Source organism: Patagioenas fasciata, chromosome 1 (assembly GCF_037038585.1).
Source record: "Patagioenas fasciata isolate bPatFas1 chromosome 1, bPatFas1.hap1, whole genome shotgun sequence".
NCBI classification, from domain to species: domain Eukaryota; kingdom Metazoa; phylum Chordata; class Aves; order Columbiformes; family Columbidae; genus Patagioenas; species Patagioenas fasciata.
The window spans coordinates 188961547-188986654 of NC_092520.1; the positions used below are offsets into that span (position 1 = coordinate 188961547).

Genomic DNA, 25108 nt, shown 5'->3' on the forward strand with positions numbered 1-25108 from the left:
TGATACGTATTTCTCTTCTTTCTCAACAAGCTCCTTCTCACAGTGATCAAAGCTTAAACATGAGAATGGGTTTCCTTAGATTGGCTCCTTCCACAAGTATCTTCTCTGCAAAGACTATTCTGTAGAGACTATTCTGCTGCTCCAATTTTACTGGGAAGCTGGAGGGTTTTGATTTGTTTTGTAAGTCAGTTGAGCTGTATTAAGAGATGACCCTCAGAAATGCCGGCCCTCTGATGTTGCCCTTGTTGATGAATGTTGCTGCCTCTGTTGAATGATGGAGCGGTTTCTTCACACTTTTCATTTTGGAGCTCATGCTCAGCAGCTGAATAACAGAGGCGAATATTATCTGATGGACTCAGGCATTATTTTAAGGAACAAACTCCATGTTCTTTGCAAAACTAAGAACTGGGGGAGACATGCTGAAAGGTTTTATTTTCAGGATTCACCTGAAGCGGAGAGCTGGAGTGTTTAGGATTTGCCAAAGCCATTAGTGGAAAAGAAAGATCTTTCAAGTTCCCAAGGTTGCATCTAAGGAACACAGTGTAGTCACGGGGTTCAACAAGAAGTCTTTTCACCGACCTAGTGGCCTGTGGAAGGGATGCAGCCTCTGGGGCTTCTACTTCCCTCCACATGGACAGGGTATCTCCACCTTCCCACACCCACAGCCTCTCTGCTGAGGACACAGGAAGGAATGAAGGAGAAGGATTTTGCCCATGATTAACCCCAAATGAGAGCAGTTGCTGTGACAAGTCAGGCATGAGGAGCGCTGATTGTAGCATCACAGCAAGAGACAGAAGCTACTGTGAAGCCCTGGGCTCACAGACAGAGCCTCTCGCACCATCCAGCACAGTCCAAGTGACAAACCAACAGAGAAGCCGGTACGTTCACATGCCAACTACTGTGGGGTTATGGGGCTCTCACTTGAGGGCAGGAATTGTTAGGGCCTAACGAGAGCTTTACAGTTACTACAGAAGATAAGATTCAATTAGGAGATCTGCAACACACCCTGTGATTAAAGATTTATGAAGGCCACAGACTGCGTTGAACTGAAAGACAGACAAACAAAATGAGAGCAGATACAAGTAAACCAGGTAAAAAGACGCAGATGGAGAGAGATTAGGACAGCAGGCTGAAAAGAAGGGATAACGAGGGCACTGAAAGGCAATGCTAAATTTAGCAATAGACACCTGACTTCCAAACCATAAACAGATGATCACAGCTACTCTGTCTTCTGCAGATACTCAAACTACAGCACAGGAGACTTTAGGTTCTCACAGACAATACCGAGAGTCTTACGCTAGATCTCCAAACATGCTTTAGGACACCGCTGACATCTTCCCACACAGAAACACACAGCTCGCTCTTGATCTAAATGAGGCCTGACATTTGCAAGGTGTATTTTCAATGTAGAACAAATCTAGCTTAGAACCATGTCAGGATTTTTCTTCTTTTCTTACAGCTCTTAAAAAAACCAAACCAAACCGTTATTACAAATCCTGATGTTGCAACTTGTGTGATCACTACAGAAAACATTTTCCATGTTGTGCTCCTCCTCACCATGCAATCCACGCACAAGCTGCCACCCAGCCACTCGCCCCACGGCTGCACGCACAGGACGCCAGTCGCTGGGGCCAATTTCTCTGACTCGAGCGGTTCACAGCTGACTCGGCTGCTAAGAGCCCACTGCAAAAGAAGCATCTTGCTTTTCAGCACCAAAATTACTGCACTAAAAAAAAAAATCCACCTCAACCTCTAGAGAAATCACCTGTGTTCAGTTATATATTGCTATCTCACAAGAAATTAAGGTTTTAATAAAACAGTGGTTACTAAAGACATGGTACTTTCTGAATATACCGTGCGGGAAATGATTACAGAAATAAGCTTCTAATAGTTGATACAGAAACACACACACACAAAGAGACAGCAAGACAGACAATATGCGGCACAAAAAATTTTATTGACATGACTTTGGGATGATTGTTTTACATATAAAGGTGAAGTGTTCGGAAACAGGTAGGTAATCCTTGCCTCTTCCAGGCTTTTCTTGAGAAAAATGCTACTTTGGAAATGACAGGTTCGCAAACCCATCTATCTCCCCACAGCGCGTCGGGAGGAAGCTGAGCTCCAGAAATCTGCACGTTCCCCTGCCCGGGGGCTGAGGTACCAGACCAACCGTGGTCCCTCCTTTCACAGCTCATGAGTACAGAACTGTCGCTACCGCTACCGTAAGGAGGGACAGGAAAAGACTCCCTTTGCGAGAACTCTCCCTCGGGGGAACATCAGCTACCTCTGTAGTGGGGAAATGTGAGAAAGACTCAATTTGAACTGCAACTCAAGTATCATTTCACAGCAATTACACCTTAAATCCACAATAGAAATGGATAATGTTACCGCTACTACATTATCTCTGATAATACTGTAGGTTCAGATTGTGCTCAAATTCATTTTCAGTAAACTCTGTTTCTGTAAAACACTGTTATTCCTCGGATACTTTAAAAACACTAATGACGTATATAAAAGTTTTTACAGTATACAAGACAAACGAAGTTAATAAATGACCACATTTTCTTCAATTCTACCGAAGAATAAGAGTCTGAGAAAAATATCTTTATTGCATTTTAATTTCTCAATCTCTTTCCTTTTTTTAAAAGATGAAAGTTATAACGGAAATTCATGATGTTCTAGATGAAGAGAAGCTTGGGAGAAACAAAGTCACAATTCAGCAGGCAGATGATGGGGAAATCAAAGTATTTAATATGGCTTGTAGCTGAAAGTAATTGATCTGCATTTCCAATCATTTTAGTTATTGCCACATTCCATTAATTTTTCATAAGTGAAGATAAAAATGTCTTTAAAATGCATGTGCAATAGCTTTAGGCCATTGCTGTACATATTGTGCAACTCATCTGAATGCAGATTAACACATGAAATTAATAGAATATATTTATGTACAGTATATACACAAACAGAATCCTGTGGTAATACCCCTGAATGTTATCATTTAAATGAGTAATTTTCATAATAAAAGAAGAAAAAAAACCGTATGAAGGTGGCAAAGCTGCCCATTTCTGAAGTTTAAATCAATATAATTTCCAGCTGATTTACATAGAAATAAACCTGTGGTCCTGTACAAACTTTACATTACAGGGAAACAGTTTCTTTTTAAAAATATTTACATATTTGAGTACTTGGTTCTTTGCAACAGAGATTATATGAACACAGAAAATTGAACGGTAGGCAGGTTTATTTATTAGATTTTTCTATTTGTTCTTTTTTGTGCAAATTCCAAATCTCTCTTTATGTTATTATCTGCCTCTATTTGCCTTGTATTGCTGCTGCTGCTTTTTTTAGTGTTCTGAGAAGGCTGCGTGACTTTACTTCTAGGAACAGGAAGAAAAGATTTAACTCTTGAAACACCCAACTCTGGCTTTGATTTACTGTTGCTGCTTTCCACAGTTCGGCTGCTGCTGAGAGGACGCATTCCACCCTAGCAATAAAGAAAAACAAGCATTTTCTGTATAAATAATTATTGTCGTTTGACCTGAAAAACAACCAACCCACCAACCAACCTTACCAGCCCCTTGTTATTTACAGTTTTGTGCAGTTTAATGTGGCAGCTTCTCGGTGAATGAGCTATGGCGTGTTTTTCCTTCTTTGACTGAAAGGAAATATCATTGACACTTAGAGTATCAAAATAAGTCAATGAGGTTTTTGCATTGCCATTGAAAAAAACCCACTTAAATTTCCTTCTCGGAGGTCTCAATTTCAGAAGTACTCAAATAAAAAAAGATATGTGTTCTTTCTTTCATTACCGTGCAAAAAATGACAGCTGCAGACACACCTAAAAAGGAAAAACTGGACATGTAGGTAGTTAGGAGCGGAAAATTCAGCTTTAAAGCTTGAATGAAGATACTTATTTTTTTGTACCATCAAGGAGACAAATAATAACAAAATAACCGCAACAAAAATAATACTTCAAGAACGAAGTTGAAATCACAGAATCACAGAAGTCCAACCCTTGGTCCAACTCTAGTCCGTTTACTAGATCATGGCACTAAGCGCCATGTCCAATCTCAGTTTAAAAACCTCCAGGGACGGCGAGTCCACCACCTCCCTGGGCAGGCCATTCCAATGCCTGACCACTCTCTCTGTAAAGAATTTCTTTCTAATATCCAGTCTAAATTTCCCCTGGCAGAGTTTAAGCCCATGCCCCCTTGTTCTATTGCTAACTGCCTGGGAGAAGAGACCAATCCCCACCTGGCTATAACTTCCCTTCAGGTAGTTATAGAGAGTGATGAGGTCACCTCTAAGCCTCTTCTGATAGTTACATTTTAATCCATAATCTTACAGATTGTTTTCTTATAAATTAGATTTTAGCATCTCAAATTATTTATGTTATGAAGCCACATTCTTAAAAACTGGACCATATTCACTCTGTGCAAATTTAGACATCTGAGTGCCAAGGTTGGGTGCGTTGTCACTTTTTGTGCCTTTATAGTCAAGGAGAAAAAGGTCAGTTATGCCATTTGATGCCGGTCACTATCATGTATTGTTCACGAGCGATGCCCACCCTCCCACTCACAGAAAAGAGAATTAGGACTGAACTGCCGGCATCAGCTGAATCCATGTTACTCTCTGAGCAGCAATATTAAAGTTTGTTTTCACCATCAGCTACCGCACTTCACATAAAGGTTGGTGGCATGAAAACTGACTGTTCGTCACGCCTGTTCCTTAGTAAGCCTTGATTCCATCAATTTGCTTGTATCCTGGATCAAAGATTTTCCATCCCTTATCAGTTTTCTCTTTCTTCTTCACATACTTGAAAACATTTTTTTCTTTTTGTCAATTAAAAAATAATAATTATGGGTATGTTTGGTAATTTGTCTCATTGCTGTTGATAAGATCTCCTCTGCTCATGCAGTGTTGCTTTTGCTACCTATAGAATTCTATTTATTTTGGGAAAAGGATGCTTTTCCAATCTCGGGCTCTTTTTCAGTCACCAGTTCTTGCAGCTGCACATGTTTATCATTGTTACAATTGCCTCTAAAAGTTTGACTTCTGCTCCCCTAGATTTTTGATACATTTGTTGTTGTAATGACTAAATTTAGAATCAAAGCTTGTCATTCGATTAGACCTTCTTGCCCTCTTGCAAAAGGCTGGGTTGTGTTTCCTTCATCTTGGCCAACATTTCCCCACAAATATCTGGGAAATAGACTATTTTTTTAATTCTGTATGAAGTATTTTTACCAAGTTCTTGAAAACACTCCAAGGTAGCTTAGCTTTTCTACATCCAAAATCAAGATACTTATGTCTTACGTTGTTAGAAGGAATTTTAAAAGGAAACAAATCACTAGGAGAAATTTACAATAGGAACAGGTAGGCCAGCTGACTTACAAATGATCCAGCATCACTACTATGGGAAGCTCTGATTTGGAATGTCTGAAATTAATGTATGCAGAGAAATATTCAAAAGCAGTGTATCTAAATGTGGATCTGCAATGTTAAAATTGTTTCTGTTCAGCAGAGACTGTTCTCTGGATTTTAAGTACAATTACAGAAAACATTTTAACATTTTGATTATTTGGACATGAAAAAATATGATGGCAAGGGTGGTAAGTTATGTCATCCGGCTTTAGCTTTTTTAATGCCTAGGTGTCCAAGTTAAGCTGTTTTTCTGGGCTGCCTCATTGCACCTGCAGAAAGCAGCGTCTCTAGGAAACAACTTATTGGAGTCCACAAAGTGTGTGGACTGGACTCCAGAGGACCCTGTCAGGGAACAGAGGGAGCACAGACCGCGGGTTCTGCCCTGGCCAAGGCTGATGGGGCTGCGTGCTCAGAAATTATCTTGATGTGCAAAAACATGAGAAGCAAGAAAGAAAAGGGGAAAAAAGTGCAATAGAGAAAGCGTAATTTTTACTTTATTATCCAAAGGATTAGAACTAAGTAGGATATAATTTCATTTTCACGTTTAGTAGGGAAGTTAGCGCCCATAAACAATGATTTCAATTTCTGAAAAGAAGAAATGATAGTGGACCTATTAGATCTTTCAGTGTATTCAGCTTATCTTGCCACTGAAACTGCTCCGACGTCAGTGAAGTTTGTTTACATTTAGACCATCTTTTCCCAGAATCACCCAACTTACAGCGTTTCTTTCGACTTTTCACAAATAATATGGCATGACAACTGTATATTACAACAAATAGCTTTTTAAAAAAAGAATATGCTGTTCTTCACAAACTCTGGTAATATGTCTACTCAAAATGTCTGTCACTGAGAACTTTGACACCAGAGCAGCATGATTCTACTTAGATCACAACACTTAGGACAACAGTGGTTTGAAATCATATATATATAGGTAACCACAAAAAAGGTACAAAAATAAACCACAAGCCAGTAATTTTATATCAAGAATTTAAGAAAGTTTTGCGCTTTTGCAAGTTTACTGAATAACATTAATTGGGGAAAAAAATGAACCCAGGGCTTTTATTTCTCTCAAAATCTGATGCAAATAACTTATAATATCAAAGTAATGTTAACAATGCTTGGCCTAGGGAGATGGCTTTATGTAAACATGAAAACTGAAGCAAATACAACCATTGTTTGTTTAATAAATCTTTAGCTTCCATTAAGACACATAGAAGAAACTTGGCATGGTGTGTCCAGCAAGTTTCCTAAGAATTACAACAGTTTATTCTTGCAATAAACAGGGTGCTGGAACACTAATTTATTGTATCTCATCAGGAATTCAGATTTTGGAGAAACTCAAGGCACCTACTACAAAACTAGTTTCACCTACCTTTTGTGCTGTTGTTTTACTTGAGTTAGTACCGCTTGCTGAAAATACAGGACTGTTCTGAGAGTTACTGAACATCGATAGCTCATCCTTAGAATCTGCAATCTAGAAAACAGGAAAAAAACGGTGATTATTTTAATTAGTTACAGCAGAGATTATGTTTCAATTTGCCAAATTTTGGATTCTTGATTTCATTTTCATGTAGTTGCTGTGCAATGCAATGCGTAAGTATCCAAACAACAAGTAAAATATCTTTAATTTACTCCTGAGTGTGATGGTAGGAGATGGGAGATAAAGATTTAGTCCTGGCTATTACCAGCGGAAGATTAAACATACATTTCCAGAGCAACACGACTCAGTGGAGTTTAAGGGCAGCTTCCCGTTAAATTCTATCCAGCCCCAGGACCATCACAGAAAGAAGGATCCTTTTCCTCCTGCCTTATTTCTTCCCTACTATGTTCCATCAAACCTGGTCACCATGCAATAGCAGATAAAGTCCGACCAGCCTTCTGTCCTCACTGAAAACTAGATATTTTATCCTGGCGCAAGCTGATCTGATTCAACTCTGCAACTCCAAAAGTCCTCAATCCCGGCATAACAGAGGCAGCAGGAACACGTTCAAGTGAATGGGCAAATTAGAGAGTAGAAATGTTTATTTTGATGGCAGCCTGAAATGACATCACACAAAGCAAACATGCAACAGCACCCTTCCTTCTGAAACGCTCTGCCGGGCAGCGAGGGAATTCACAACAGAAATTCCAGCCATGGATGGTTCCACCCATGGTGAGGAAACTGAACAAAGGACAGTGACATCTATCTCCTTCCTTATCTAACCCGTATTTCCTTGAATTGTCAACAACCAGCAATTACATTTTAGATGTTATTAAACACAATTTTAAGCTGGTTACCATTGCTTTAGGCACATCCCATTCTTTCAAGTATAGATATGGTAAATCCCTGCTAACAGACCAATGATCACCTCCCCAGCTTGGTGCAAGTGACTCATGCAAGTCCTCCAAGTACTTAAAAAAAAAATTACCCAAAGCAAACCACCATAATAAAGGATTTCATTAAATAGGTTGAAATGTCTTCCCAAACACAGTATTTCTTCTTTTTTAATAAAAACTTGGTTGACTTCTGAGAATAAAAAGAATACTTAATAAAGCAAAAGGAATGGAACTGCTGTTCAGGTTGATCCCAGAGGGTGTCAGTGCGCAGCCTAAATGGACAATCACCTAAGACTGGTTCTCTGTGTTTCAAAAAACACAGACCAGCTGCTCCGGTGTGAACACAGCCTGCTCTCACAGCCATCTGCTTCAGCTGGGTCACAAGGAAAGAAAGAAAAGAATAAAAAGCTACAGGTACAGGGAGAACTGGATGCTTTCAGTGTAGGTCAGGGTGTCAAACACATTTTCACCGGGGGCCACATTGGCCTCGTGGTTGCTTTCAACAGGTCAAATGTAATTTTAGGACTGGATAAATGTGAGAGGAGTTACATTTATCCAGTCCTAAAATTACATTCGTCCTTTTGGAAGCAACCGCGAGGCCGATGTGGCCCCCGGTGAAAATGCGTTTGGCACCCCCTGGTGTAGAAAGGAAAAGGAGAGATCTACAGCCCCACTCCCTGCTCGAACCAGCCTCCCATAAGCGCCCAAATCCCCCTCCAGCACAGAGCTCAGCGCCAGGCCCCTGAGCCTCACAAGTCTCCTTTGCCCTCCTCTGCCACTGTCAAAGAAAAAGAAGTAGGCCAATCCATTATTTCTCGCTTGAGGCAGCAAAACTGAATTTTGCCTGCACAGCAGAGGAGCTTTGAGCCCGTTCTGTGAAGGCTGATGGGATTTCATTAAACAAACCAAATGTGCAATGCATATTAGGAAAAACTTTCTATGTCTTTAAGACTACAAACCATTCTCCCAGTGGAAGCAATGATAGCATGAAAGGTAACACGGGGAACAACAATGCAGAGAAGGCTGTTGTCTCTAGCACTTATGAACTTATAAATTCAGCCTCCACTGCAAAAACCTCTACAAGAAAAATTAGCGAAGGTGTAATTTAAAATAATGTATATTAAACTAGAATACTTACCCTCAAATGTATAATTTATAAGTTGACTTTGGCTTCTTCCCAAATAATTAATTAATTTTCTTCAGTTCAAGCAGTGCTTATAAATTAAAAATTTATTTTAAGCACGTAGGCAACAACTGCATATGGTAATGAAGTAAATTATTTAAAAACCTTGTGTTTACCTTGCTTATATCAGGCTCGGATTTGCTGGAACACATACTTTGAAGTTCCTGCACAAGATCTACTTCATCATCTGAACCAAGGGACAGCCTTTGCTCCAGATTTAATGTTTTCAATTGATCCTTCTCTGAAGATCTGTATAAAAACAAAAACAAACACCCCCCCCCCCCAAAACAAGCAAGAGGGCAATTAAAATTAAGCAATGATACAGAATTTAAATATTATACACACCTGGAAAATAGTAATTTCTTTTCAAGTGACCTTTACTACCACAAACAGAAAGAGCGTAATACCTAATTAAGTGGTAGCAATAGTTGTCAATAGTTGTTATAACATAATAGATCTTTTTTCTATTCAAATTATTCTCTCCATTCTGAAATTCTAAGACAGGATTCTTCTGCCCACTAGCTCGAAAGATTCTCCTCTTTATAAAACAGAGCAATCAATTTATTCTATTCTCCTTTTTGGACTTAACTCCAAACACTTAAAAAAACCCTGTCATACTGGAAGCATAAGTATTCTGCACTCTCTGTGCCTGTGGATATGGTAAAACCAAGGCTTCAGACTGAAGTACAGTCTCAAATGCAGCTCCCTCTGGCTAAATCATGCACTTTCTTAGAGAAACACTGTATAATGTAGACTAAAGTGCATGTGCTGTACCATTTTGAATTGCCATTCAGCAAGCTGAAAGAGCCAGAGGAATTTTTAAAATATAATGCCAGGTGAAAAGAGCATAGAGGTGCTTTTTCATGGCAGATTGAGTGTTACATAATATTCTTAAGTCACAGACTATTCTGTGAAGTGCTGCAAGGTTTGAACTACAGAAATGGATTCTAAAATTATACTGAAGTACATACATTTTATTTTCTCTCGGAGATGAAAATGAAAAAGGATTCCTTTCTACAGAGGTAGAACCAAAACATTACCAAATACAAACTCTTCATCTATTCATGATAATGTGCTGTTTTACAACACAACTTTATCATCTTCATTGTTTGCTAGGTTATACAAGTAACAGAAATGAAAACTTACTTTGTGGCGAGAGAAGCTCTTTTCTTACAATTTGTTTGCAACATAGTCTTAGGTTTTATACCTGCACAAAAGAAAGATTGAGTTATGAACGTGTTATCACGTGCATTGATTCTTCATTCTAAAATCTGTGATAAACAGGGAAAATGTGTTCCCGTTTACTGGCTAATTATATCAACAGAATCTGTTAAAGATCAGAATACACTCCTTGACACTGCTCAGAGTAGCACTGGGGCCACATGGAACTGCCGACATGGCAAATGAACATGAGGTTTCTGCGGAGGCACCTGAACTGCCCTCACTAGCTCTCTCAAAGAGAAATCACTTGTCAACAGGAAAAGATTTAAGTTTGCTTCAGTTAAGTAAAAATCAAACAACTTATTCCTATACTTGGAATCAGGAACAATATTTGATTCTGATAGTCGAAAACAGAAGGCTACTAAAATGAAATTCACCATCCCATTTTTTACTTATATTCACAGGTATTAACTCCAAGAACATTCTCAGGTACAAGATACAGTATTAACCGTCCTACTTCAGGTTATGTTCATTTGATTTCTTAAATCCTCTTAACGGGACTAGATAAATTCACAATTTAAAGAATTAGCAAGCAAAATCAGGACATTACAGCTGCAGTTCAGCACAGCAGAATTCTTTCCAAATACAGCTGAAGAAACAAAAAGCTCAATTAAACATTACAAAGTACAAGACATCAAGTATTTCAGTCTTTTATATATGAGGTAATTGAGGTTAGAATCTTACTGTTTCTAAAGTGTGTGTGTGGGGAAGCCTCTTTATTTCTAAATCCCTTCCTAACTCTTCACTCTGACCAAATTACCTTTGTTTTCTGAAAGCAAAAATAAGTAATTGGATTTTGTACTGCAGAAGTTTTCCTGTTTGATACTGTATTTGGTTATGCTTTTAGAAGAATGGTATGTTTGGTCTGCACATATCCAGATGTTATCCTTGTGTAGCAAACTGCTTAGAATATCCTGAGTTTGGAGGGACCCACAAGGACCATCGAGCCCAACTGTTTGTTAGTTGGCTTATAATCTTGAGGTGGAAAGACATTTCAGAAGTGTCCGCTACTAATGTAACTTTCACATTTATACACGTGCAGAGACCCAGTCATAGAAACCCTTCTTTATCACGCAGCATAGTGAAAATTGTGTGGAAACTTCTTGAAAACTTCACAGTATCTGTGATGACACAGGATATTTTACTTTTTTTCTTTTTTTTTTTTTTGCAATTAAAGAGAATATCAAACAAAAAATATTCAATTTAAAACTAAAGATCTCTTCCTTCCATTACAGGACTTCTAGATTACTTTACTCAATTTATCTAATAAGACTGAACGAGGGATGCACGACCTGAAGATGCATGCATTCACTTATTTTTACTTGGATTGAAACAATAGAAACTACTGTAGTAAATCTATTAAGTACATGTAAAAAAATCTCCCCAAAGTACGTATACTGTAAATAACAGATGAACGTAAGCTATAATTAGGATACCTCACAGTCACACAGAAGTTTTTTGGAACAAAGTAAACAATTTTTTACTGGTAAACATAAATACTAGTGTCATTTATTTGAGAATTTTAAATTAATGATGTAGAAGAAAAGTTAGATTTGTGTCTACACAGTTTAAAACCCCACGCCTTCTTTCAGAATGGAAAACAGAAAGCTTTACCTTCAGTATTTGTCTCCTGCTTGCTCCACGACTGAGAGGATAAATGGCCTGACTTCTTGCGAGGACTCGTGCTCACTTTTCTCCAAGAAGCATTCTCACCTCTTTTCTTACTACGATTTTTGTAGCTTGAAACCATGGATAAAGGAAAATTTCCTCCCTTAAAATCTGCTATATAATTATCTAGCTCTGAAACAAAAGCAGAACAATGTTAAGAATAAATGACTTGCAATTTGACTACCCCATACAACTACTTAGTTTAATGACTGTAAATGCTTTTAACTGCTCATCTCCCATCATAACTACAGTTATGTTTTATGGAAGTTTTTAATATTACATTGTTTCAGCACACAATCAAACACTTAAAAGCCCCACACTGGCAATGTACAACTACTTGCTTTTCAGACTGTTCACTGTTACCTGTTCTGGGTAGAGGACAGCCATGCAAAACAGCTTTATTTAGCAAGATACTGAGAGCAGCTTTAACCACAGCCTGTTGACCTTGGCTAGGATTTTTTTTGGCTGTTGTTTGCCCTGGCACAGACGGTCTTTTCACAGAGGCCCTGGAGAGTATTGTCTCTTGAACTCTGGGAGCTATCACCGCATTCCATAACTTGGACATCCACCTGTAGGCACATGAACAATACTTTAACTTCAGAGACAATTATCAAAACTCAAGATTTTATACTTCGCTTAACATTTAAGATTTTTCATTTTCAGGAAGTGCATATATTTTGGACTTCCAATTGTACCCCATTTCACAAAGGAACTGATTTTATTTCGAGTAGGGTTTGTTTGTTTTATATTGTTATTTGACCTAACTTTCTTCAGGTTGCTTACGCAAACTGTTTACTACCTGATGCTTTTCCTCTTTCAGTAGGACTATAAAACATCCCTTTCATTTTAAGGCTTAAAGAAAGAACATCCCAGAAAGATGTGTGTTCATGTGTATACAAACAAATCCCCCTTCAGCTTTGCCAGTTGTCCTGGTTTTGGCTGGGATAGAGTTAATTTTCTTCCCAGTAGCTGGTATAGTGCCATGTTTTGGATTTAGAATAATGTTGATAATATGCTGATGTTTTGATTGTTGCTAAGTAATCAAGGACTTTTCAGTTTCTCATGCTGTTCCAGGTCCATAAGAAGCTGGGAAGGGACACCGCCAGGGCAGCTGACCTAAACTGACCAAAGGAATATTCCATACCAGTATATATTTTGGGGGACATTCAGAGTGTTGGCGTTTGTCTTCCCAAATAACTGTTACGTGTGATGGTGCCCTGCTGTCCTGGAGATGGTTGAACACCTGCCTGCCCATGGGAAGCAGTGAATGAATTCCTTGGTTTGCTTTACTTGTGTGTGCAGCTTCTGCTTTACCTATTAAACTGTCTTTATCTCAACCCACAAGTTTTCTCACTTTTACTCTTCTGATTCTCCCCCATCCCACCGGAGGGCAGTGAGTGAGAGGCTGCATGGGGCTGGGTCAGCAGCTGGGGTTAAACCACGACACCAGTGCCTGGAGAAGTTTCCAAGCCTGCAGGTGTTCACTCAGAGCCTGTTTGCTGCCAGGGTGGGAAAAAGGAGGTATTCAGTTATGATTGCACCCTTTCCAGTATTCTTCCATTTCCAAACCTGTCCAGCTTACAAGACCTTCCTATTCGTACAGCTGCCTTGCTCTCACTCTCCTTTTGTTTATTTGATCTGTGGTGGACTGTGTTGCCAGGATGCTGTGGATATTCCAGATTGTCTGGTTTAGAGACTGGGTCTGATTAAAAAAAACTGATTTGAAGAGATATGGTTCTTGTTGGACTTTTGCTTTTCTAAGAGAGAAATATTAAATTGTTTCAGTACAGAAGTGAAAAATTTGTATTAGGAAATAAATAAATGCTATTTGTTACAGCTTATAGTACTCCAGGGATAAAGGCTTGGAGTTTCAGGCTTAAGGCTCAGCTCACATCTATAAAAGACACTGAGACAATTTTTTTTAGATCAAATCAAACTCTTTTTTTCCCCTATACCCACACCCTCTTATGGGAAGAAGATGGTAAGATTGACAGTCAGAGGGTTTATATTAAAGGTCTGCAGGAAATGATAGGCTAGGATGCTGTGTTTCAGGTTTGCAGAAACCCATTCAGAAAAATTCTGTTTGACTGAAATGAACCATTTTCTTGGATCCCTTGATACACAGAAGCCATCTTATTAACCAAAAGATTATGATGAATTTTTTTGATGGTTAAAAAGAAAATGCAGGCTTTTTCTTTTTTTAAGTTAGAATGCATGAATCATTTGGCAGTTGTATTTTTGGTCAGTTATGCAGCGTAAGATTGAGATTTTATGATATATAACCATGCTACAAAGCACCAGTACAAGCCTGATAAAAGTTACATTACTTCAAAAAATAATTGGTACAGTTGTTAAAATAAAATGCAAAATGCATATTGGAAATGTTTCTTGAAGCTCCCTTAGCATAATATTGTAGTTACTATTCCATATAGACACAGTCTGGTTCTGCTGGCTGAGTAAGCTGCCTAAAGAAACAATTGCTTTCATTTAGCAATAAAAAACTCTATCTCTTGATTTCTGCGTGTGTAAGCTTTAGATATTTTGCAATATTGCTAGTATAAATGTTAAGAAATTTACACTGCAGAGATAAAATTAATTATGCCCATTCTAATCTAACAGTTAGCAACTGACGGGTTGTACAATGCCATCCTCTCTCTTAATAAAATTCCAATCTGGTGTTTAAATTCAGTCTCACATTTGCTTTTCATTTGTGCTCATCTTCATCAAGTCCCCAGTTCTTTGATATATCTGATACTCTGGAAAAGTATAATACCTCCTTGCCCCTGAAAAATGGCTGTAAAGCAAAACTCTTTACTGTTGGAATATCATCTTTAATTCACCATATCAAAACCAAGAAAAAAATGTAGCTAAAATCTTCCTTATTTATTCACCCTACTCTCCAAAACATGTGAAGCAAGATGGAACAGCAGGAAAAATTTCCTGTCACTTCTTCTCTCTGCCTTTCCAGGCACCTGCATCCACCACTTGCCTCGTGCCAACAGTGAGCCCAGAACAAACCTGCTTTGTCGACATCCGTGTGATGTCTTAATGAACTGCACTGACTCAGTGAAGCTTTAACAAATGCAAAAAGCAGTAGAACAGCACAGGGCAGAGGAGGGGCAAGAGGACAGGAGGGGTTAATCAGATTGAAATATCAGCAAACAGTGAGCTGCTAATTAAATCTGTTTATTGCTAGTTCTATGCCAAACTGTTAGCCATCGTGCTGCTAATCTAAAAGCATCCAGTAAATGCTCACTGAAGCTGTGCTTTTTGTTTATTAGTGGACAAAAATGACAGTAAAATGAGGAGTCAGATGGCAAAAGACATTTTGGGGTTGTGCTCAAAATCAAGCATCATGAATCCAGTCAAAGTCACTTAGGAGAAATCCAAACTCAGAAATGCATAATTAAGGTATCTAAAGAATAGTTTCTCTGTCCTCTACTAATGTCATTGCAATAAATAAATGATTAAGACATTTCAGAGGACATGATTAAAGAGGGAGACAGGGGATAGATGCATGGTATACTTTATTTTTTAATTTCACAGCACCCATAAAATTTCAAGTCAATGCTACATCCGCATTTAGACTTTTATAGTTACTCTGGATATTAGATAATCTGTACTTTTAGGAAAAAAAAATGAAAATGAACATGCAAAATGTATCAAGATCTGCAGAGAGAACAGAAGATGAGGAAGCCAGTGGACACGCTAAGCAAAGGACCCTGGAAGAAGGGTCAGCAGAAAAGAGTACAAGAGAGAGAAGTCAGAGAGGGAACAGAAGTGGCAGCTCAGGAGAAAATGAGCTCACTGCTACAAATCAGGGTGAGAAAAGTAATGTTGTATCTCCAGAAACTAATGTTATTATATGAATTATGAATAAGTTTTGAATCTTAACTAAGGGCTCATTACCTTTCTAACACAGCCAAGCAAGACCTTAGCATGAAAGTAATATATTTCAAAATTCTCTGATGATTTCTTGTATCACTTTCTAGCAATTGCGGAGAAAATGGAATGTGAGCAGATGTCCATGCAATTGTACGCAAGAAAAGACAAAATGTTCATTATTCTTCTTTTATGTTACTGGACATCTAACCACGTGCATAGCTAAATGTATACACCTGCCTTATTTACTATGATAACACTTCTGTGAAATTGCATGTATGTCTAAAAATGATATCAGACATTCAAAAGAGTAAGAAATTCTCCATATTTCCCTCATATAAAACTTCAAAAGGAAACTTTACCAACTTTTCAAGCTCAGAATTCTTGAATCTTATTTTGGTCTGTTCACTAATGAACCGCTTTCTTTACAGTGCTGTCTTGAAATGAAGAACAAAACCTCTAAAGGGTTGAGCAGTATTAGCTATTCTGGTGCAAGTAATATTTTGCAACCTCTGTGTCAGAAAATAAGTGAAAGATCACAACAAGACTGACTTTCAATCAGTGTTAGACACCCAGTTCCCACTTGTGTCCTTCAGAATTGCCCTTCTAGTAATTAAATATCAAACAGAAGTTTAAAGCTTTCAATAACTTCTGTTAAAATACTTTCAAGGTTGCTGAGTCAGAAGAGTTTTGGGAGAAACAGAACTACTACATTTGTAATAAGTATCTATTGGCACTGAATGGTGTCAAACAAAACCAGAAGCCTTACTTCACTGTCGCTTGGCCATGCCCTGGCACCACAGGACAAGAGAAGAAATGTTTTGGCCCCATAAGTGCTTCAGGTGCTCCTAGACGCGATAAGCAAGAGTTCAGCTGGTGCCAAACAGCAAGAATCCAGTCTATGATCTTGCACACAGGATCACATGGAGGAGGCATTTTGCCTCTGAACTGCAGAAAGAAAAGATGTTTGACATAAGACCTCTACTGCAAACACTTTCCTTGAAACCTTAAGAAGGCTTGTTGGTTGATTGTTTTTTCCCCTGGTATACTGCTATTACAAAAATCAGAAACAGTCAGAAACTGGCCAAACATTTTTATGGAGTATATTGAAGTCTTTTATTAAGACTTATTTCCCCAACTACACTTCAAAAGCTCTCTCATTATCAAGAACTTGCGATGCATCTACTTTCCTGTGGGAAACTGAGACACGAATTTGGCAGCTGTGTTTTTTCTATGGTGTATACGATTAGGACTACAAGAGATACCTACCATATCCTGTACAATGTAACTGATATAGATAAAGCACATAAAAGAACATACAATCACACTGAACAGGAATGTCTGATCCAGGCATATTCTCAGTGGATTTCCATATTGATTTTAGATTTAGTAGCAATGAAGGAAAGATGTCTTCCTCTAAGACTTACAATTTGCCTTTAACAACATGTTTGGTGCCAGAAAAATCTTCTGTCTCCTCTGACTCCAAATTACAGTCTTCATCATCCTAATCCTAGGATTATCCTCTGGAACAGTGTGAATTAAAGAAAGCATTAAAAGATGCACTAGGGATAGTATTTGCCAGCACTGAAGCCAGAGCTACTTGGTGGAGTCTACAGGTAAACCATATAAAGTTAATGTAGAAACCATTTAAACTGTTCCCATGTTTTTAATCTTAAAACATTAATGGTAAGGCACAAACAAGGTATCAAAATACAGAACAAGGATCTTTGAAAGAGACTATTGTTCAAATAGTAAATGTGCTATAATTTTTCCTTAGATTTTTATAATAGATTAATCCTCCTTCTACTTTTAACTTTGTAATTACTATTTTAAGCCCCACACCAACTGGCATTTGAGTTTGCATATGGCACATGCATGTATTTTTAAAAAAATGTACTAGCACACTAGGCATTTTTATTCACTATTTAATTAGGGAAGATACAGGAAGACACATGGCCTTTTGCTCCAAATAGCCACCATCTGCATATATGCTTTAGAGAAAATAAACTGATGAGATTACTACCCAAATTCTGTTCAACTTCAATCAGAGGTAGGAAGCTATTGCATTGTTAAACTCTAACCCATAAGACTAAAGATTGCTTTTAAGCCTGAAGAAAACAGCCTGAAAATAACACCTGTTATATGGTGCTGCAAGTTCTGGTAGCCAAAGCAGTTCGGCAGAATAAGTTTGATCCAGCTTTTCTCTGTGAACAAGCCAGAATACCACTGGTTCTGCAACTGTCTGCATTGCTGTGTTTCTTGGCCTTGTGCTGAACTGAAGACAGTCCTTCCCTTTGATCTTGAATGATCTATGATCAAAGTATTTCTGTCCTTTTATAAAGGGGCTTAGATCGCTAGATATTCTCCTGGCTTGAGAATACAATCTTTCTCCTTATGAGGATGGAGGAGAATTTTGCAACATACTTCTATTGCACTGTTCTCTGGCCTATACCTCCTTTCTAGCACTGTAGCGTATCTGCAAGACAACCCACCTCCTTGCCTACAGACAACTGCTGCCCTCCCTGTCCTTTGCAAGGATTCTGGAAACCATTCATACCCTCAGCCAGACAACCATTCATAATGGTTCCAGCTTACTATGTCTGTAGGGACCCAAACATTTAAAGCACAAGGGGAAAAAACGTTTCACACAGAAAAAAGTATGTCTAAAGTGAAAAAAAAAGTATGTCTATGTGAAAAAAGTAATCTAAGAAATGTAATCTATGAAAAGTTTCATTGATACATTTCACATGATTTTTTTTTTTTAATATTCTGTATTCCTGTTCTTGCTATTAAGGAATACCTAGGAGTGTTTCTAAATTTCCTCATTATCATAACTGAAATGTTCAGTCACCACAGATTTCCTCTTTAGGATCTCTTTGAATCAGTAAGCTTTTATAGATGAGAACTGTGGCACAGGATACAGGAGATGATGTCCCCAAGGACAACCAAGATACATCCAGCTGAACACTCAGAATTGACAGTAGCTCTGTTGTCCCAGACCAGGACTCCTTACTACTGAGAATTTTTTCCTGTTCATAGAACAATCTCCCTTTTTAAGGCTGTTCAGAACTCTGCTGCCAAGATTATTTTCCTTTGCAGCTGTCTTGATTGAACTCCGCCTCCCAACGTCAAACACTGCGTGACTGTCTGCAATAGTTGCTGTCACACTGGAGTGGTTTTCTTCCAAATAACTTTCAAAATTCCACAATTCTGCTTTTGCCCACATCTTTCTTTTAATTTCCCATCCTTCACTTATTATTCATGTTAAACCAGACTTCCCATCTTTTTTCTCTTTCGGACTTTTGCTCCAGCTTCAGCAGGCCTGTTGGCTCAAAACAGCTTCCCTACTGATACGTTTTCACTCCTCTTTCCTCTTTGATTTGAAAATCATGAATAGTCTTTTTGCTGCTTAAAACTTAAGACAACACACACAGGTCATAAAACTATCTTATTTTAGATGTATAGAATAAATTCCTCAAGAAAAGGAATTTACATTTGCTGAACAGGTTTTTACTAATATACTTACGTGAAAGATGAAAAAAAAATTATCGAAGGATGTTTTCATACCATGGATAAGCAAATATCCACAGTACCATTATTTGCAGCCAACCTGTGTGTTTATGCTAATCAGCCATGACAATGCACCTTCCTATACGAGGTCAAGTACAACACCTATAGATACACAGCTTGTATCTTCCTAGAAATGAATGTTTTTTTCTTGAAACAACTTAGTTATCTGCTCAAATTTTGACATTACCATTGTACATATTTCATGGACCCAGTAATGAACAAATTTGCTGAAGCCAATTCAAATTCTTACCTTGTTTATAACTTTTCTTCTTAAAAACTTCTGAAGCAAGCTGTGCATTGGCTCTCCATCCCACCTAAGCTGAACCCAACGGAAATGCTGCTGAACCAGCAGATCAGAGCCATGAAGATGACACTTGGCGATTGTCCCCAATAAAAAGCAGTTCTCATGGAAGTAAAAGGCACCAGAAACTCCACTTGCTAAAAATGAACCATAAAGAATTTTACTGAAATACTCAAAGCTTTGACATGATTTCATATAAAAGCAAGAAGCAGTGACATAATTGGAAAGAAAAAAAAACCTAACACAAAACCCAAACAACTCACCCCATTTAAACCAGCTTTAAAAGATGCTATATTTGGTTAAGAAAAACTACTTGCATTAAAATATAAAAACTGACAAATTATGCTTTTCTCTTCTAAGTTCCCCATTCATCATGTATCATAATATAACTGTACTGTAGCAAAAACATCTATCCCGCATTCTTTAAATACCTCTCTGAATAGTGCAAGGATTTTCCGAACTCCGATTCTCAAGAGGTGCCAGAAAATCTCCTAGCAGTTCAGATAAAGAAGCTCTCTCCAGATTTTCTAAAATCACAATGGTTGTCTTGCTTACAGGAGGCTGTTTAACTGGGATCAGACAAGCTGAAATATAAAAATCCCATTAATGTCTACTTACGAAAATTGACGTTTATTTATGTATACAGCTTTTACTTCTACTAATGCAACAAAGGATATTTTTTGTTATTTTTTTGCCTTTTAACTTATTATATAGTCTGCTTCTGTAAACTTGTTCAAAACTGGAAGCATAAAATCAAACAATAGAAAAAATATCATCCTCTACAATAAGGACAAACATAGAAAGTTATTATTACAATTAATTCCTGGAATGGCTATAACGGGATCTTCATAGATAGGAAGGATTTAAGCACATTGAAAATAAATACAACAGAAAAGATAGCAAAGATCTCCAGAAACATTTCTTTCATCTGCTATAATACATCTTAAACTTTTAACATGTACTCTTTATACCATGTAGTAAAATAATTCAGAGCATTCCATGTTTATAAGAAACTTAATCATTCTGTGAGCTTGTCTATTTGCTTGCTACTATCCTCTGTTCAGAACTTCCTTCAATATCTCTCAGAATCACCCGAATAATCAGAGCTAGTTCGAGGCACAAAAATCAGCACCTGAACCTAACAGGCATTAAAACCAAATATAAAGATGTCTCATTTTTTCACATTTCAGATATTTTCCTTTATTTTTTCTTGATTTTTAACATCTTGTTGCCTAAAAGAGAGATAGCTTTGGGAAGTGTTCCTGTAACACTACGTCCCAGGTGAATGCTTTTGTAATACAAATATTAAACAAAACACTTGTCTTGAGCATGTTGTGCCTTGCATTGTTTCAGAACTTCTTGAAGGTGGTACTAAAGATGGTCATCAAGGAAAATGGCGAGCAATAGGGCAAAACTTAGAGACTGACTGTAGCTGATGACTGCTATTTATCTGCAATTTCCTGAATATTACTGCCCTGTTTTATGAAGAGGATATAGCTGGATGGCAGGGAGGACAGGTACCTCCTCTGTGTCTGGTGGAACCATTTGGAGAGAGGAGGACAGTGCTCTCCTAAGAGAGGAGATGTAGTAGAACAATGGAGCAAGAAGCAGGCAGAAAAATGAAAGGCTGCATGCAAACACAGACTATTAATAAAAGTATGCTGCTGACAAAGAGTAAAGAATCCAGAAGCAGCTTTTCTAAGGGACATTGGCTAGTCAACAAATCAGACTACGAATGGTTTTATCCCCTGCAGGTGAAACACCAAAGTCCAGCTGACTTCTGACTAAATGGCCTCTTCTTCTCTCCCAGCAATGTGCTGGCACTCAGAATGACATGAGGGAAGAATCCCTGGCACAAGCTGTCCTCAAAACTGTGACCAAGATTTCCTGAGAGGAAAAAGGGACACAGGCTGAAGTTACCCCAGGAAGCATGCCAACGATCAGAATGAGCCCTGAACACTGTTGGACGAGCCCATGGGACGGCTCTGCTTTTGTTCACGAGCACAAATGTAGTCAGAGGGGACTGCGCAGAGTTTGTTGCAAGCAAGAATGCTCATGAAAGCTGCAGGATGAAAGCACATGCAAAGGACAGGCCCACACTGCACAGGCACAGCAGGTAGAAGACAGCATTCAGTCTCATTCACTGAATTGTAGTTTTTCTATTAGAAAGTTACTAATTTGAGTTTGTTTGCATAAAACAACTGCTTATGAAATTGAAATTCCTCTTGGTATTTCTGGTCTGCCCATACTGGGAACGAAGAAGGTAGATGGGCTGATGGTCTCAAAGCTTCATGGTGGTAGCACATGAAGATACAGCCAGAAGTGTTGCATTGGTACAACTGAAACCGGAACAATTTCAAATGCCTAAAGCTCAAACCTCTTTCAATACAGAAGGTGAAATGTGAAAATCATAGCTCCTCAAATACAAGGTTATTCCAAACAGCAATGAGATTTATCATGTTTCTTTTTAATGTGAATGACCACATTGAGTGAGAGGTAAAGTTAACATCCATCAGCCATAATAATAAAAAGCCCAGTATTTTTGGATGAAAATGACATGTGTTACCAAGGTTAGATTCAAACTGTATTGCTAGCTTTTGTCAAAAAAACCCCAGCAGAACCCATGAATAATTAAACAATCATAAAATAGAACTGGGAAAAAATAGTAGAAAGCTGCAAAGGGGTGAAGGCAGCTAAAGACCCAAGAACTACTTGCAGACAGTAAAACTGTATTTGAGCCAAAATTAATTTGAACAGTACCAAAGAAAAAGAAGCATCATCTCACTCTTCAGGCTCTTCTATTACAGTATGTGTGATATGAGATACATTATATACTATTGCTATATTATTTTATATATTCATATTATATACTATATTAAGACTGTATAGTTAATTCTATAGGAAAAGAAAATAAATCAGTTAGAACGCAGGAGTACAGACAAAATGCAGTGCAACCTGCCCATGAAAAGGCCCTCCACACAAAACAATGCTTTTACCTTCACTTTTAGCACTATTCTATTCGTTCTTTTTTCACATTTTCATTCCTATTTCTGACTGACCTATGCGCTCCCATTGTTCTGCTTCCATATGTAATTTGCCCATTTTCATGGTCATTCATCTTTGGCTACTTTCCTTTTTTCAGTCTTACCAATTATTCATTGTGAATTTACACAGGTACTGACCTCTGACCACTCTGAGAATACTTCACTGTGGAGCACCCAAGCAACAGGTCTTTAATCTACATGTAACTATTCACATACATGAAAACTGTTAATTTTAACAGAAATTCAATGTTGTCCTGCAGTAATAGGTCAGAATGCACACACTAATATCTGTCTACTTGGGTGACAAAATTTGGCTGAGATTCACAGATAGGTGAGCATAAAAGTGGTCTGACTTCTAAAGAATTCTTTCACTGCTCCTTTTTTCCCAGGAAGGTAATAATTATAGCTTCCCTTTTCATACCTTCTTTTTTTTAAAAAAAAAAAACACAAATATTAGAACAGTTACAATAACGCAACAACAGACTTCCATTCTGATTCAGTAGATCTGAACCATAGCAATCAGCTTTTAAAGGCTCACAAACAAAGGAAAAAAGGAATGAGAGAGAAAAAATATTAAGAACTATTAATTTTACTCATATAGAACAAACTTTTGACAGAGCTCCCTATTGGACTGTTACACTTAGTTCTACCTCATTTTAGACTCTTTTCATTATTCTTCAAGCATCTGGAAAACTATGGGTTCTGTTCAAACATGCCACCCACTATGCAAAATGTTTTAATTTATTTCTTTACCTCTTATTATTAAATTTTTTCCTACAAATTACCAAAATCAGTCCTGCTGAAATAATCTTACCACTACTGATGAACAGTTCTGCAAGCTGCTCCTTGGAGAAACCAGCATCCACTTCAACTTTAATGATTTCACATGAGGATCCTGCAGTCACTTGCTTTTGCTGTGTTGAAAATTTATAGATTTGGTGAAATAGTGCAAACTCTATTTTATGAACTAAATTACTCTATATGTTTGTGTTAATACCTTCAGGCAGGCTGCTATCTGATACGCTATGTAGTCTTGCAAACTTCCTTCTGGACCATGGAAAATGACATTACGGTATTGTTCAACCTACAGAGAGACAATAAATTATTCATGACAGTTCACAGACTTGGATTTTTTTCCCCTAGATGAGACAATTGGCGCCTAACAGACAATAATAAGCTGATAATCCTTAGTATATTAGTTTCAAAATATGCAATATTTGCATTTGACATCTTGGAAATATAGTGATAAATCTATATTCTAATTCGTAAAACTACCTCAAAAGGTGTTTTGCCATTATAAAAATCATTAAAAGTTGAAAAATTCATGTAGGAAGGATGAATTCAAGAGTCATAAATCTTTTCTTGATTTTGAATTAAAATAGATAAACCAGAATGATGTTAAAATCATCAAAGCATAGTTTAAGTCACTGTTAACTTAAGGACTTAGACTAAAGACTTTCTTTGTAGTTGAAATGGGATAATTTATCAATATGGCAGAATAAAAATTATTTCATCTGTAAAATTGCTTAATCTCTAAAAAGTCAGTAAGGGAGTACACTCAGATCACTGTGCGATTTTGTTGAATACAACAGAAACCTATGGCATAAGAACTGTTCTTCTAACAACATAAAGTACTATCCAAGGACACAGCAGAAACTGTGTGAATTTTAAATTAATTCTGATCTGATTAGCAATGTTAAAACAAATGATCCATGAAAATTAAGTCATATTAGCCAATTATCCTTATATTTTGAGGTATTAAATAAATTGTGAGAGCTACAGGAGATTATGTATATAAGCTAAGAATAGAATTCAAGTCTCAAATAACTGTTTACATGAATGTTATTCTAATTTACTTTCCCCTCAAAAAGCAGAATGAAATAACTTTGGGAAGAAGTAAGATCTAGAGCTTTTAAAACATTTTCTTAAGCACTTCAGTTACTCAGATGGCAACTATTTAAAGAAGAAAGTTAATGCCCTCAGGTGACTGAACTTATTGAGGTAAGACTTAGGGGGAACTTTATTTGAGAGTAATAGCTTTCATCCCATTTCAGTTTTTTGGAATTCTTGACCTTCTTCCACAGAGTCAAAGATAAATATTTTTCAGTCAACACTATTACAGAAGTATTTTCATGTATAAATGCAGAGAGAAGCCAGCTTAGTACTCACCAGGCGGAGGTAATTCTGAAGAGTCTGCAGATGGATCATAGATGCATAAGTCACACTGTTTAGGCAGCCTTCTTGAGGTCCTTTAAAAAAGAGATACACAAATAACTTTTCTAAATCTCTTCTGCTTATAAGCATGTATGATGGATACCCATGTTTTTCATGCAGTGTTCTACAGTGATCTCCAAAAATTACAGGCTATACAAATCAAAATGGTGAAGAAAAGAAACACATCTATCTAGCAACATAGATTAATGGGTATCCATGACATAAGTAAAATGGATGCTACTAGATAAGTGAAAAAGGTATTAATAATAGGGCTTTTATGTGCCA

General features: G+C 37.5%; 1 protein-coding gene across 1 annotated transcript in view; it reads right to left on the reverse strand.

Annotated features, from left to right (window-relative positions):
• Positions 1-1938: 1938 nt before the first annotated feature.
• Positions 1939-25108, reverse strand: part of CTTNBP2 (cortactin binding protein 2) — an 89808-nt gene continuing 66638 nt past the window's right edge. Inside the window, 13 exon segments of the mRNA XM_065835502.2 lie at positions 1939-3294; positions 3296-3487; positions 6797-6898; positions 9040-9172; positions 10070-10130; positions 11759-11944; positions 12176-12381; positions 16464-16642; positions 19515-19702; positions 19997-20149; positions 23424-23523; positions 23607-23693; positions 24779-24858. Coding sequence (XP_065691574.2) covers positions 3244-3294; positions 3296-3487; positions 6797-6898; positions 9040-9172; positions 10070-10130; positions 11759-11944; positions 12176-12381; positions 16464-16642; positions 19515-19702; positions 19997-20149; positions 23424-23523; positions 23607-23693; positions 24779-24858 — 1718 coding nt within the window. The 3' untranslated portion in view covers positions 1939-3243.